This window comes from Oncorhynchus kisutch, linkage group LG5 (assembly GCF_002021735.2).
Source record: "Oncorhynchus kisutch isolate 150728-3 linkage group LG5, Okis_V2, whole genome shotgun sequence".
NCBI classification, from domain to species: domain Eukaryota; kingdom Metazoa; phylum Chordata; class Actinopteri; order Salmoniformes; family Salmonidae; genus Oncorhynchus; species Oncorhynchus kisutch.
In genome coordinates, this window is record NC_034178.2 from 12911634 (window position 1) to 12927641 (window position 16008).

Genomic DNA, 16008 nt, shown 5'->3' on the forward strand with positions numbered 1-16008 from the left:
CTGTTGGGGGAGGACACCGAGAGCTGTGGGTTGGCAGCACACTACATTGACGCCTGCCATGATGAGGTACAGTGTCTGACAGACCAATCAACCTGCACATGTCCTCTACTGTATGCTTATTGTTATTGTTCACTGTATGGTTATTTTGACCCTTGGTTATTGTTGTTACTGTTGTCCCGTTGACAACTTTGATTATTATTATCTAAATGATGTTAATATTGTAAATCTCCAAAGTAAGCTTTGGCAATATGTACATTGTTACGTCATGCCAATAAAGCAAAATTAATTGACAGAGATAGACAGAGAGACAGACCGAGACAGAGAGAGAGACAGAGAGACAGAGAGAGAGACAGACAGACAAACAGAGAGACAGAGAGAGAGAGACAGAGAGAGAGAGACAGAGAGACAGACAGAGAGAGAGACAGAGAGAGACAGAGAGAGAGAGACAGAGAGAGAGAGACAGAGATAGAGGGAGACATCTCGGTGGGAGAGACATACAGCTCATTTTAATTTCACACCTGTAGTTATCAGACAGGAGAGAAGGCCAGCTTGCTGATATTGAACCATCTGCTCGAGATTTGAAGTGCCTTGAAGCTACTCTGGCCTTGCATTAACTTCTCCACAAGACTTCAAGTTTGGCAGGCATTCAATTCATGCAATGAAGCACAAAGGGATTCCGAATCTTAAAATAAAAGGTGAATGTCAGGACATACTACAGTGGAGTGAAATCTGTAATTGCTGTCAACTGAGAATTGGTTCACGTGCGGGAATAACTCTGTTTCTGAAGGTGTTAAAGGTTATTTTCTAGCTTTCAATGTGAGACAGTAAGCCAACTGTATCTACGCTTACTGGTGACTTCGTAAAACGGCAGCCGTTGCCGAACACGAACAAACACAAACGAACACACACTCCCCCAATCACAAGGTGTGTGACGCACACAAGCATGCATTCCAACAGAGGGCGGTATTAACATGGTTGTAGGCTTTGAGTAAGACAGTGAAAGCAAGTCCCCACTTTCACCCTTCAGCCATCCAACAGTTATACAGTAAGTAAATCAAGTGTGTGTGCGCATGTGTGTGAGTGTGTGTGTGTGTCCGTGCGTGTGTGTCTCTGAGCTCGTACCAGGTCCTTGGCAGTTCCTCTCGTCCTCCCCCATCTTACAGTCCTCCCGGCCGTCACAGAGCCACTTGTTGGAGATGCAGAGGTGATTGAGACACTGGAACTGGTCCGCGGGGCACGAGCGCGTCTCACAGCCTTTTTCATCAGAGCTATCGGCACAGTCCGTGTCACCGTCACAACGGAAACGAGCCGAGATGCACTCTCCGTCGTTACACACAAAGTCCCTGGAGGGGCAGGTGGCTGGCTCTGAGAGGTGTAAGGGGATAAGGAACGACAGTGATTTTAGGCGCATGACACTGAGGCCTGTTCCCCCAGGACATTCCTCATCATGCCAAGCATGGTGGTAGTTATACTAGGTGACAGTTATACTAGGCCACGTTGTTTTGCGGAGTCATGTCACACGACCTGGATTTGAACATTTTGGAGCGTTTTCATTGAGCGTTCCCCTTTTCTTTTCATGTCAGATGATCCAGCCTCATACTCAGACAACCGCTTTCATTTTTTGGTGCAGTTGTCATTTCTGGAGAAGGCTTTAAAATACAGGATAACAATTTTGCTACGTCACATGACTTCCCAAAAACACAATGCTCTGGTTCTAGTGTCAGGGAGTACGCTAGTTATATAGTATTATACAAAAGTTCAAGTTCCAAGTCCATTCCTTCCAGCCTAAACAAGAGACCGAAGGCGATGGACTTACTGCAGTTCTGTTCGTCTGTGTTGTCGCCGCAGTCACTCTGTCCATCACACCTCCAGTGTTCCGGGACACAGTTGTTGTTGTGGCACCGGAACTCATGAGGACCGCATGTCTTCTCATCTAGGCACACAGAAACAACAAAGACAGTCCATAAAGGCATAACACAAGCAAAGTGTGTGACACGGGAGCCGCGTTGATATTTCGCACACAGCGCCAGGTGTGCGCAACCGTGATCGCCAGTCCCTTGAGCTTTCGCTAAGGAAGACGACAAGACGATGGCCAATAAAGGGTGAAACATTACTTTACATACTGTATATACAAACGCCTGCTACTGTCAAGAAGAACGACTAGGAGAACAGTAACTTTCCTGTTTTCTTTCTAAAATAACAACCTAGTAATCCGTCTGTACATGTCGTCCCAACACTGTAAAATCAAAGCAATGTGATTTCCTCTCATCTCCCTGTCAGACTTTTAATCCAACTATTGGGAGAATAGATAAATACATAATGCATTATTAATTGACAACCACACGGTACCATGCTCGAGAGCTAATTCCCAGACTTAGTATGACATTAACAGAATTCAAATTCGACCTGAGCACACCGCGACAGTTGAATACTAAATACATTCCTTCCCATGCCTGAAAGATTTAAGAATTAAGAAAGACAAATAAGATGCTGGGAATTCCAGAACTCGTATGTTGTTTGCTTCTCGCCAGTGAAGTCAAAGCCAGTAGGTGTATACAACATGTTCACAAAGTGTGTACGTCTCCTCTCATGCTTGATATCTGCCAGGTTGGATGAGAAGAAACCTTTAAATATGACCCATAGAGAGAGAAGAAAAAAAAAAATGGAACACTGACTGAAAACCAGAGAGAACGACTCAAATCATAGAGAGACCTTACTGTCATCCCCCTCAATCCTCCTAAATGTCACCATTAAACGCACAGGCAGCAGTGGAAATGCCAAGGTCAATCCCTAGCAATCCATTTGATGAGAGAAAGAGACAGTAAAATGACTTAACCTCCTCCAGCTAATCTCTGGAGCTGGCCATATTAACAAGTGCTTTATGAGCATATCAAAGACCAGTCAGCATTTATGAGGTGGTCATCAGTAAAAAAAAAAAAAACGTAATGCATAACGTTATCACATTCAATTTAAGTCTACACGTTTGGGTTTAGCTGCTCAAAGATTGCATATAGCATAAGAGAAAACAAAATAGAAAAAACAAATGTCCCTTTAGAGGAGGCCATTCCATTGAGATCAAACACTGACTAGACTACATACACTCTTAGAAAAAAAGTTGCTATCTAGAACCTAAAAAGGGTTCTTCGGCTGTCCCCATTGGAGAACCCTTTGAAGAAACCATTTTGGTTCCAGGTAGAACCCTTTTGGTGATTCTACATGGAAACCAACAGGGTTCTCTACCTTGAACCAAAAAGGGTTATCTTATGGGGACAACCGAAGAACATTTTTGGAACCCTTTTTTCTAAGAGTGTAGACTAGAATATAATATAACATTCATTGCCTTCAGAAAGCATTCATACCCCTCGACTTACTCCACATTTTGTTGTGTTACATTTTGTTAGAATCAACATTGGCAGTGATTACAGCTGTGAGTCTTTCTGGGTAAGTATTGCACACTTGGATTGAACAATATTTGATTTAAAAAAAAAATCTTCAAGCTCTGTCAATTTGCCATTTTTTTTATGTCTTGCCATACTTTTCAAGCCATTTTAAGTCAAAACTGTAACTATGCCACTCAGGAAAATTCAACGTTGTCTTGGTAAGCAACTCCAGTGTATATCTGGCCTTGTGTTTTAGGTTATTGTCCTGCTGAAAGGTGAATTTGTCTCCCAGTGTCTGTTGGAAAGCAACCTAAACCAGGTTTCCCTCTAGGATTTTGCCTGTGCTTAGCTCTATTCTGTTTATTTTTATCCTAAAACACTCCATAGTCCTTGCAGATGAGCATACCCATAACATGATGCAGTCACCACCATGATTGAAAATATAAAGAGTGGTACTCAGTGATGTGTTGTGTTGGATTTCAAATCCAACTGTATTAGTCACATGCGCCAAATATACAACAGGTGTAGTAGACCTTACAGTGAAATGCTTACTTACGAGCCCCTAACAAACAATGCAGTTAAAAAAATGGATAAGAATATGAAATAAAAGTAACAGCAGCAGTAAAACAACAATAGCAAGACTATATACAGGGGGTACCGGTACAGAGTCAATGTGTAGGCTATATACAGGGGGTACCGGTACAGAGTCAATGTGGAGGCTATATACAGGGGGTACCGGTACAGAGTCAATGTGGAGACTATATACAGGGGGTACCGGTACAGAGTCAATGTGGAGACTATATACAGGGGGTACCGGTACAGAGTCAATGTGGAGGCTATATACAGGGGGTACCGGTACAGAGTCAATGTGGAGGCTATATACAGGGGGTACCGGTACAGAGTCAATGTGGAGGCTATATACAGGGGGGTACCGGTACAGAGTCAATGTGGAGGCTATATACAGGGGGTACCGGTACAGAGTCAATGTGGAGGCTATATACAGGGGGTACCGGTACAGAGTCAATGTGGAGACTATATACAGGGGGTACCGGTACAGAGTCAATGTGGAGGCTATATACAGGGGGTACCGGTACAGAGTCAATGTGGAGACTATATACAGGGGGTACCGGTACAGAGTCAATGTGGAGGCTTTATACAGGGGGTACCGGTACAGAGTCAATGTGGAGGCTATATACAGGGGGTACCGGTACAGAGTCAATGTGGAGACTATATACAGGGGGTACCGGTACAGAGTCAATGTGGAGGCTATATACAGGGGGTACCGGTACAGAGTCAATGTGGAGGCTATATACAGGGGGGTACCGGTACAGAGTCAATGTGGAGGCTATATACAGGGGGGTACCGGTACAGAGTCAATGTGGAGGCTATATACAGGGGGTACCGGTACAGAGTCAATGTGGAGACTATATACAGGGGGTACCGGTACAGAGTCAATGTGGAGGCTATATACAGGGGGTACCGGTACAGAGTCAATGTGGAGGCTATATACAGGGGGTACCGGTACAGAGTCAATGTGGAGGCTATATACAGGGGGGTACCGGTACAGAGTCAATGTGGAGGCTATATACAGGGGGTACCGGTACAGAGTCAATGTGGAGGCTATATACAGGGGGTACCGGTACAGAGTCAATGTGGAGGCTTTATACAGGGGGTACCGGTACAGAGTCAATGTGGAGGCTATATACAGGGGGTACCGGTACAGAGTCAATGTGGAGACTATATACAGGGGGTACCGGTACAGAGTCAATGTGGAGGCTATATACAGGGGGTACCGGTACAGAGTCAATGTGGAGACTATATACAGGGGGTACCGGTACAGAGTCAATGTGGAGACTATATACAGGGGGGTACCGGTACAGAGTCAATGTGGAGGCTATATACAGGGGGTGCCGGTACAGAGTCAATGTGGAGGCTATATACAGGGGGTACCGGTACAGAGTCAATGTGGAGACTATATACAGGGGGTACCGGTACAGAGTCAATGTGGAGACTATATACAGGGGGGTACCGGTACAGAGTCAATGTGGAGCTATATACAGGGGGTACCGGTACAGAGTCAATGTGGAGGCTATATACAGGGGGTACCGTACAGAGTCAATGTGGAGGCTATATACAGGGGGGTACCGGTACAGAGTCATGTGGAGGCTATATACAGGGGGGGTACGGTACAGAGTCAATTGTGGAGGCGATATACAGGGGGTACCGGTACAGATCAATGTGGAGGCTATATACAGGGGGTACCGGTACAGAGTCAATGTGGAGACTATATACAGGGGGTACCGGTACAGAGTCAATGTGGAGGGTATATACAGGGGGTACCGGTACAGAGTCAAATGTGGAGGCTATATACAGGGGTTACCGGACAGAGTCCATGTGTAGGCTATATACAGGGGGGTACCGGTACAGAGTCAATGTGGAGGCTATATACAGGGGGTACCGGTACAGAGTCAATGTGGAGGCTATATACAGGGGGTACCGGTACAGAGTCAATGGGAGACTATATACAGGGGGGGTACCGGTACAGAGTCAATGTGGAGGCTATATACAGGGGGGTAACCGGTACAGAGTCAATGTGGAGGCTATATACAGGGGGTACCGGACAGAGGTCAATGTGGAGGCTATATACAGGGGGGGGGGGGGTTACCGGTACAGAGTCAATGTGGAGGCTATATACAGGGGGTACCGGTACAGAGTCAATGTGGAGACTATATACAGGGGGTACCGGTACAGAGTCAATGTGGAGACTATATACAGGGGGGGTACCGGTACAGAGTCAATGTGGAGACTATATACAGGGGTACCGGTACAGAGTCAATGTGGAGGCTATATACAGGGGGTACCGGTACAGAGTCAATGTGGAGACTATATACAGGGGGTACCGGTACAGAGTCAATGTGGAGACTATATACAGGGGGTACCGGTACAGAGTCAATGTGGAGGCTATATACAGGGGTACCGGTACAGAGTCAATGTGGAGACTATATACAGGGGGTACCGGTACAGAGTCAATGTGGAGACTATATACAGGGGGGTACCGGTACAGAGTCAATGTGGAGGCTATATACAGGGGGGTACCGGTACAGAGCCAATGTGGAGACTATATACAGGGGGTACCGGTACAGAGTCAATGTGGAGACTATATACAGGGGGGTACCGGTACAGAGCCAATGTGCAGGGGGTAACGGTTAGTTTTTAAAGTGACTATGCTTAGATGATAACAACAGAGAGTAGCAGCGGTGTAAAAGAGGGGGAGAGGGAGGTAATGCAAATAGTCTGGGTAGCCATTTGATTAGGTGTTCAGGAGTCTTATGGCTTGGAAGCTGTTTAGAAGCCTATTGGACCTAGACTTGGCGCTTGCCGTGGGGTAGCAGAGAGAACTGTCTATGACTAGGGTGGCTGGAGTCTTTGACAATTTTTAGGGCGATTTTCACATCGCCTGGTATAGAGGTCCTGGGTGGCAGGAAGCTTGGCCCCAGTGATGTACTGGGCCGTTCGCACTACCCTCTGTAGTGCCTTGCGGTCGGAGGCCGAGCAGTTGCCATACTAGGCAGTGAGGAAACCATGCTCTCGTGGTGCAGCTACCTTTTGAGGAACTGAGGACCCATGCCAAATCTTTTCAGTCTCCTGAGGGGGAATATGTTTTGTCTTGCCCGACTGTCTTGGCGTGCTTGGACCATGTTAGTTTGTTGGTGATGTGGACACCAAGGAACTTGAAGCTCTCAACCTGCTCCAGATTTGCCTCAAACATAACGCTTTGTATTCAGCACATGCAGTTAATTTCTTTGCCACATTGTATGCAGTATTACTTAACTGCCTAATTGCAAAAAATATGCATGTTTTGGAAAATCTTCCATCTATTCACTTTGTCATTTAAATGAGTGTTGTTGATCCATCCTCAGTTTTCTCGAATCACAGCCATTAAATTCTGTAACTGTTTTAAAGTCCATAACCATTGGCCTCATGGTAAAATCCCTGAGCGGTTTCCTTCCTCTCCGGCAACTGAGTTAGGAAGGATGCCTATATCTATGTAGTGACTGGTTGTATTGATACATCCAAAGTGTCATTAATAACTTCACCATGCTAAAAGGGATATTCAATGTCCGCTTGTTTTATTCACTTTGCCCATAGGTGCTCTTCTTTGTGAGCTATTGGAAAACCTCCCTGGTCTTTGTTGTTGAATCTGTGTTTGAAATTCACTACTCGACTGAGGGACCATTACAGATAATTGTATGTGTGGGGTACAGAGATGAGGTAGTCATAAAAATATAATGTTAAACACTATTATTGCACAGAGTGAGTCCATGCAACTTATGTGACATGCTAAGCAACTCTTTACCCCTGAACTTATTTAGGCTTGCCATAACAAGGGGTTTGAATACTTAATGACTCAAGTTGTAAACACAAAAATTGTAAACATTTAAAAAAATATATAATTCCACTTTGACATTATGCGGTATTGTGTGTAGGCCAGTTGCACATAAATCTCAATCTTAAAATCAGGCTGTAACACAACCAAATGTGAGGCAAAAAAAGGTCAAGGGGTGTGTGAACGCTTTCTGAAAGGCACTGCAGTATAATTAGAAGTAGAACAGTAGAACGCACCACAGTCGGCCTCGTCCGATCCATCGGCACAGTCCGGGTCCTCGTCACACACCCACAGGGCTGAGATACAGTGCAGGGAGCTCTTACACTGGAACTGGCTGGCAGAACAGGTGCTCTCAGCTGGGGATGGAGACCGATGGCACAGCAGAGAGAGAAGAGACAGGGAGTTAAAACAGGTACATCAACTCTGAAGAATAAAGATGAAGAGAGACGCCGTCACCAATATATCAGCTATACAAAAAAATGACCAGTTAACCAGTCTATATAGAAATGGCAAAAACTCCTTCGGCTAATGCAACTGAAGGTACCAAAATGATCAAAAATGACCAAAACAATAGCAATGCACATGCACTGTAGTTGCATCAAATTCACACAAATCATCTTATATGTGGCAAACACACCTATAGTGTGGAGCAATAGAGAAAGTACAATTATGAGTAAATCAGATTCATTTTTCCTCCACACCCTCCTTCCTGCCACAGTACCCTGCCACCCAGAGCACAGCTTCCTCTTTCCCAGCAGGGAGGGGGAGGGGGGCTCCAGCTGCATCTCTAAACCCTCAGCCCTCCCAGCGTGATTAGCCCTGGTTAAACCTCCCTCTGTCTCAGAAAGACATCCCCTCAGCCCTCAGACGCAGGCTAAACCTCCTTCTGTCTGCCCTAATCTGCACCCTGGGTGAGACTCAGCTCCTGAAATATCCTCTCTGTCTCGCTCTGTCGCTCACACGCGCGCATAATTTTCCAAGCCCTAACGCCAGGGTCGACAATTTACCTGTGTAATGTCAGCTGGCTTGCACTGAGGTGGGAGGGGTGGAAATATTTGAGGTGTGTCCTTAAGAACGTGCGCCAATATGCCAATTTCAGTGAGTGCAACTAGGGATATTTAAGGCCGACAAAAAGCTGGTTTTAGCGGCAAAGCAATTGGTAATGACATTGATTTTGCCAGAGGACGCGCACACAGTAGCCTTAATTAAGTACATCACCAGGGCTTTATTGAAACATCATGAATATCAGAACACTCAGACATTCCCCCTTTAAATGTTTTATCTTGGACATTATTTTTGTCCAGCTTCTGTGAAACATTTGGACTCATTATGTGCTATGCCCATTGCGTGAAAGGTGTCCGCGAACGTAGGGAGCCTGTTTAGGAACAAGTTATCAAAAAACGTTATCCATTTTGCCCCCCAAATTTTTTTATCTTCCACTTTCCTCGGTTGGAACTTTCAAACCGCGGGAAACCGCAACCGCGGGGATTGGTGCTGAATCCGCCTTGAGGCTATATTAGCCTGTTTTGTTACCTTTCACTTGGCTAAGTCACTATGGCCAAATCAATGGTAGGCTACAGCTATAGAGAGTATATCTGGGAGCAGTAACGATGAGTGGATATTCCCCCCTTTTCTCTTTATATTGGATCTTTATCCAGCTCCTGTGAAAGGTTTGGATGTGCATCAAACCCTCCGTAGTCTACGTTGTTGCCTAATATCACAGTATACGCTCACGGGGAGCAATTGTGCCTGTAACTGTATTCAGATATATGGCCTGTTTAAAACCAGTTGTTGTTTCGTTTTAGGAGAATTTGATTCGAAGTACTCGCTCTCTTTGTAGGTCTTATCAATTAGTGAATTTAATATTGCTCATTGACAACGTTTGGCATGTCCCTGGCTAATGCATTTTTACAGTAGGCCTATATCAGTGCAAATGCTACGTTAACAATATATTTCCATATCGATGCCCTGCAGTTACTGTTCAAAAACATGTTCAACATATTTATCAAATATGGGATGGGCCTACTTTTTGTTATTTTGTTTCTGTAGGTTATTTAACAAACTAGGCTATACTGGACAAACATTCAACTAGGAGTTGATTACCACGCAATACATAAAATACCATAAATACACAATGTGAGCTTGGGACCATGTTCTGATTGGCCATTGAGAGGTCAAGTCGTGATACATCTTAACTTGTTTATTTAGCAAAACCCAGCCCTTCCACGCCACCGCCAGCTACTGCACCCATAAATCTGGTTGAGAAAATAGCAACAAATATTTCTGACACCCCCCCCAAACCTATAGCTCTGACCGCCAGCCATAGATTTACATTGTGTTAGGTTTGTTAAAATAGAGCCTACAGAGAAAACTTTACTTGGTGCTGTATATCCCCCCCCCCCCCATCCTTCCCCTCACACCCTCCCCCACCCAGCTCCACCCTCACCCAGCCTACCAGCGTGGTTCAACCCCCTGCTGGTACAATTACCAGTGTCTTCCTCTCTGTTCCCAGTGGCCTCGGGGCAACACAGCTCTACCACTGAGCCAGGCCGGGGTTGAATGTGACTGCAGCCAGAGACTCAGGAGGTGAAGGGAGGGAGATTAGACTGCTTCTAGGGCTGGAGCTCTGAGACGAGTCGTTAACCCACCACTGTGATCTAATAAGGCGTTCATGGATGGCGTGCATGTATGTGTGTGTGTGTGTGTCTTGAGACCGTGCTCCAGTCTGTCTTAGAGCTGTCACTTTGATTCATGATGACAACCAGACAGGTGTGACTGCAGGTACTTACTAAGACCCTTCTCTCTGTCTCTCTCACAGACATGAGGAATTGTCTCATAACCTTTACCCGGTGCTGTACATTTCAGACAAGCGAAAGAAGCACCCAGAAGTTCAGAACTTTAAAATGTCAGAGGGATAACAAGCAGGGGATGAAACTCCAATCAAAATCCACAGCGAGGTCAAACTAGGTCAACTGAAAGGAAACACACCTCCTTTTCTTATTATAACAAGGACATGTGGCTTTTATTAATAATGGACCTTCCTTGTGTCTACGAAGGGAATTAACCAGGTATGGCGGCATGAACATAGAAGGCTGGGGGCTTTCTATAATCCAAAGAGAATTGTTAACAGGGTGAATCATTGACCAAGAGTTGAAGATCAGAGAGGAAGTCACAGAGTCGGTCTGTTCAGAGTCTGAGTTTCTCTCTACTGTTCCTTTCTTTCCTTGTGTCATTCATCAAAGGGTTGTCTCTCGCTAAAGAAATGACCAGAGTGCCAACAACTAAAAGCCTTTTCAATACTCTATTATCTAAATCGAGCAGAGGCTCATTTTTCATGGCAAGTGAAATTGAAACCCCCCGGCAAAAAGTACAGAGCTGTCAAAACTTTTCATCACATAGTCAGCCTCTTCTTTAAGACCGTATCTATTAAGATCCATCCATCTACGGATGATTTGATTCTTACGGCAGTCCGTCTCGTCCTCGCCGTCTCCACAGTCGTCCTGTCCGTTACAGCGCAGGTTCAGTGGGATGCACTTCTGACGCTTCCTGCATTTGAACTGTCCAGATAGACAGATGTAGGATTCTGTAGAAGGTATGAACAAAAGGTGTTAGCCTTAGCCGAGGTAGTCTACAACGTCGTTTTTGACAGTAGTGGAAACTTTTGGGCGCATTCAGAATAGGATGGATAGCGTCATCATTTATTTATTTACTTTATTTAACCAGGTAAGTAACGAGTATGCATTCTCTTTTACAATAATGGCCAGAAATGTAAAGAAATTCACCACAGTTGGCTTCATCAGAGTTGTCCCCACAGTCGTTCTCCCCATCACAGATAAACGGAGGCAGAGCACAGAGACCAGTTCCACACTGGAACCTCCCTGGCTGGCATTTAAACTCAGCTGTGAGGAAAGAACAGAAACTCACACACACACACATTGCACCGACTTTATAGAAACACAGCTAGTGAATAAAACCAGGGAGAATGGTTGTAACATTTACTGTACTGTACTGTGCTGTTAGTGTCCTGCTCCACTAGAGGGCTGTGAATTGATTGTGTAATTGCGAGTTGGTGTGTACAGAAAATGGGACCACCCTTACTGGGACCTTGTCAAGTGTATGTGTGTGTTGATGGTGACTCACGGCAGTCTGGAGGCTCGTCCGACCCGTCCCCACAGTCATCCACCGTGTCACACTTCCACCAGAAGGGGATGCACTCATCTGTCCCACAGCGGAACTACAAGACACAACAAGATTTCATCATCATCATCTCCCACTCCCCCTCCAACTAGCACAGGCTTAGCTGGTAGCTGCTTCATTGGGTGGCAGGTACAGTAGCCTTTGTGATTAGAGTGTTGGGCCAGTAACCAAAAGGTCGCTGGTTTGAATTCTGAAGCCAACAAAATATGACACTGTGCCCTTGAGCAAGGCACTTAACCCAATTGATCCAGGGGTGCTGGACAAGGGTGCCACTGGCCGTGACCCCACACTCCCTATGGGCGTCTCAGGGGGAGTTGGGATATGCAAGAAATACATTCCCATGAGACACATATTGGACATGTTACAAGTGTATAACATGTCAAATATAAGCACTCCTCTAATTATTCCTCAGGGAATATTTACTTACTTTGACTGTGAAATGTTGTTGTCCCACCTAGCTACCTTAAGATGGATTCACTAGCTGTAAGTGGCTCTGGATAACAGCGTCTGCTGAATGACTCAAATGTTAAATATTTCTGTAAGCAGTAGGAGAAAAGGGCCACTGACCTGGCTGGCTGTGCAGTTGGAAAGGCAGGTCTTGTTTTCTGCAGCCAGGTAGAAGTGGGTGGGGCAGGCACACCTGTAACCTCCCCCGGGGGAGAGCAGACACAGGTGGCTGCAGCCTCCGTTGGTCACCTGACACTGGTGTTTGGGCACTGCGGCGGAGAGAGGGAGACTAAAACCCAACATCCACAGCTACAGCCCTTTCCCCTCAACTCTGCTGTCAGCATCATTAGTCTGAGGGCACATTTGCTCATTACAATTAAAAAATAAACACCTCTCTCTCGCTCAAAGGCGTGCAGACACACACACTGAGTGTCTAGACAATTACCGTCGGGTTGGCGGAGAGGGTGGTACACCTTGATGTTGTGGATGGTTCTCCAGTATCTGAGCAGCTCTGCTCCCTGAGCCCCGGAGGTCTTGTGGGCCCGGTTCAGCGACTTGGACTTCTCATCCGTCCAATAGATGACATCCTCAAACAGAGTCAGCGCCGTCACCTCCCGGATGTCTTGACTCGGCACTGGAATGGAATACACACTGATTAATCAGAGTCTGGAATACAGCCAGATCACACACACACAGTAGATTAACATGCCACTTCTACATTACGTTCATCTGATACTGCTTTAGGAGGAATCTGCTGAACACACACACACACACACACAGCTCATCCTGAATAATTGCTGTGACAAGCTGCCAGGCTCTGTGGTGTTTTATTGCAGGCAAAGAGAAGTAAAGACGTGACTAAATGGACTGTGTCTGTCAGCATGGCTTAGTAGAGCACGGAGTAGACTATAAGTACTACAGCTAATCTCAAACTGGCTGTTGAAGACGAAAGACTGAAATTAAATTAACAATAGAAATATGTTGAGAATGTCGTGACTTCACTTTAATTAATTAACCTCTACAGGATCGGTGTCCTCCCCACGGGACAGTTAAGCTAACGTAGGCTAATGTGATTAGCATGAGGTTGTAAGTAACATGAACATTTCCCAGGACAGACATATCTGATATGGGCAGAAAGCTTAAATTATTGTTAATCTAACTGCACTGTCCAATTTACAGTAGTTATTACAGTGAAATAATACCATGCTATTGTTTGAGGAGAGTGCACAATTATGAACTTGAAAATGTATTAATAAACCAATTAGGACCAGTTGGGCAGTCTTGATACCACATTTTGAACAGATATGCAATGGTTCATTGGATCAGTCTAAAATGTTGCACATACACTGCCTTCATCTAGTGGCCAATATCTAAATTGCGCCTGGGCTGGAATAATACATTATGGCCTTTCTCTTGCATTTCAAAGATGGTACAAATAAAATACATGCGTTTTTCTTTGTATTATCGTTTATCAGATCTAATGTGTTATATTCTCCGACATTCATTTCACATTTCCACAAACTTCAAAGTGTTTCCTTTCAAATGGTATCAAGAATATGCATATCCTTGCTTCAGGTCCTGAACTACACGCACTTAGATTTGGGTATGTCATTTTAGGCTAAAATGTATGAAAAGGGTCAGATCCTTAAGAGGTTTTTAAGCCTTGTTTAATAACATGTTTTGTTTGTGAACCAAATAGTACTGGGGGAAAATTGTGTTAGACCGAATGAATAACTCAAAAAAAAGGAGAGAAAAACATTTCTCATTTCTCACAGGTTGAATGCCAGAGATAGATAGCGACTCATTTCAATTAACACCTTGCTTTGAAGTGTATGGAACAGGCATATTAATGACTTGGCTCACGCTCGGTTTCTGTGGAGTTGAATCTTATCACGGACAAACCGCTTCACAGTAATGTCAAGGTTTTTATCTAAAGTCTGAAAAAGTACACTCAATTTTATTTGTATTTATTTCTTTATTTCACCTTTATTTAACCAGGTAGGCCAGTTGAGAACACCTTTATTTAACCAGGTAGGCCAGTTGAGAACACCTTTATTTAACCAGGTAGGCCAGTTGAGAACACCTTTATTTAACCAGGTAGGCCAGTTGAGAACACCTTTATTTAACCAGGTAGGCCAGTTGAGAACACCTTTATTTAACCAGGTAGGCCAGTTGAGAACACCTTTATTTAACCAGGTAGGCCAGTTGAGAACACCTTTATTTAACCAGGTAGGCCAGTTGAGAACACCTTTATTTAACCAGGTAGGCCAGTTGAGAACACCTTTATTTAACCAGGTAGGCTAGTTGAGAACACCTTTATTTAACCAGGTAGGCCAGTTGAGAACAAGTTCTCATTTACAACTGTGACCTGGCCAAGATTAAGCATAGCAGTGGGACAAAAAACAACAACACAGAGTTGCACGTGGGACAAACAAAAGTACAGTCAATAACACAATAGAAAAAGTCTATGTACAGTGTGTGCAAATGAGGTAGGATAAGGGGGGTGAGGTAATAAATAGGCCATGGTGGCGAAATTATTACAGTACGGCAAATTAAACACTTGGGTGATAGATGACAATGTCAATGGGCAAACTGACCTTAAATCAGCACAAAGTATTATTTACAATTGAGCCATCAAATGTTTATAGACAGACAAACAGACAGACAGACAGACCAAGGGCAACACTCAATTCACTGTCCCTTACCTTTGTGTCGTTTTGAACCGTCCATGTTTGAGAAGAGAATTTGATGCGAGTCAGCCCAGTAAAGTCTTTTTGACGTGTAGTCGATGGTGAGAGCTGCAGGGCTGAATATGTCTGTGTCGCTGATCACCGTCCGGCCGCTGCCGTCCAAACCTATCCTCCCGATATGGGGATACTCTCCACTGTCGATCCAGAACACATAACTACAGAGGAATGGATACAGTTTTCAGCTAGACACCTTAGGCTACACTTCCCCAGTTCGTTGGTCAAATGGGCTATGTGAACTGTGAATTGTGGTCGTCTCACTTGGTCATCTTAAGGTTTATGCACTAACTGTAAGTCGCTCTGGACAAGAGTGTCTGCTAAATGACAAAAATGATGTAAATCTAACTGTGTTTACTTCTCGTTACGGAGTAGTTTACGTGAAGATATCAAACTCAACATCAAAATGAGTACTAGACTTCAAGAGACTGAGCAGAAAGTCGGCTGCCTCAGAAACAAAACAGCATAGGTACACTTGCACAGTAACAAACTGATTAGCTGGCATTTCTTTTGACAGTCTGTGGTTTCTCTCGACAGACATAGCTAAATCTCGTTCTGGATTCATTCTCTCCAGACGGTACTGTGACAGATAGTAGCACGGTGTAAAGACAGATGGAGAAGATGGAGAGTTGTACATGCCCAGTGTCAGCATCCAGAGCCAGGTCGCTAGGGATGTCCAGACCGGTGCTGACCAGCACCACAGGATAGAGTCCGTTAGCCTTGGACACCTCCAGACTCTTCTTCCTTATGTCGCACCAGTACAGGTTCTTACCGATCCAGTCCACGGCTAGAGCACTAGGGGTGGACGTCCTGTGGATTACCTGTGGGTCAGAGGAGAGGAAACAGGTAGGGA

General features: G+C 44.9%; 1 protein-coding gene across 1 annotated transcript in view; it reads right to left on the reverse strand.

The window, feature by feature from the left end:
• The window catches only part of LOC109890436 (low-density lipoprotein receptor-related protein 1B), a 179818-nt gene that overhangs the window by 45788 nt on the left and 118022 nt on the right, over nt 1-16008 (reverse strand). Inside the window, exons 59-68 of the mRNA XM_031823860.1 lie at nt 15795-15976; nt 15117-15316; nt 12857-13045; nt 12532-12680; nt 11908-12001; nt 11550-11666; nt 11231-11350; nt 8004-8123; nt 1817-1933; nt 1123-1365 (exon numbers count right to left, since the gene is read on the reverse strand). Coding sequence (XP_031679720.1) covers nt 1123-1365; nt 1817-1933; nt 8004-8123; nt 11231-11350; nt 11550-11666; nt 11908-12001; nt 12532-12680; nt 12857-13045; nt 15117-15316; nt 15795-15976 — 1531 coding nt within the window. The remainder of the gene's footprint in view (nt 1-1122; nt 1366-1816; nt 1934-8003; nt 8124-11230; nt 11351-11549; nt 11667-11907; nt 12002-12531; nt 12681-12856; nt 13046-15116; nt 15317-15794; nt 15977-16008) is intronic.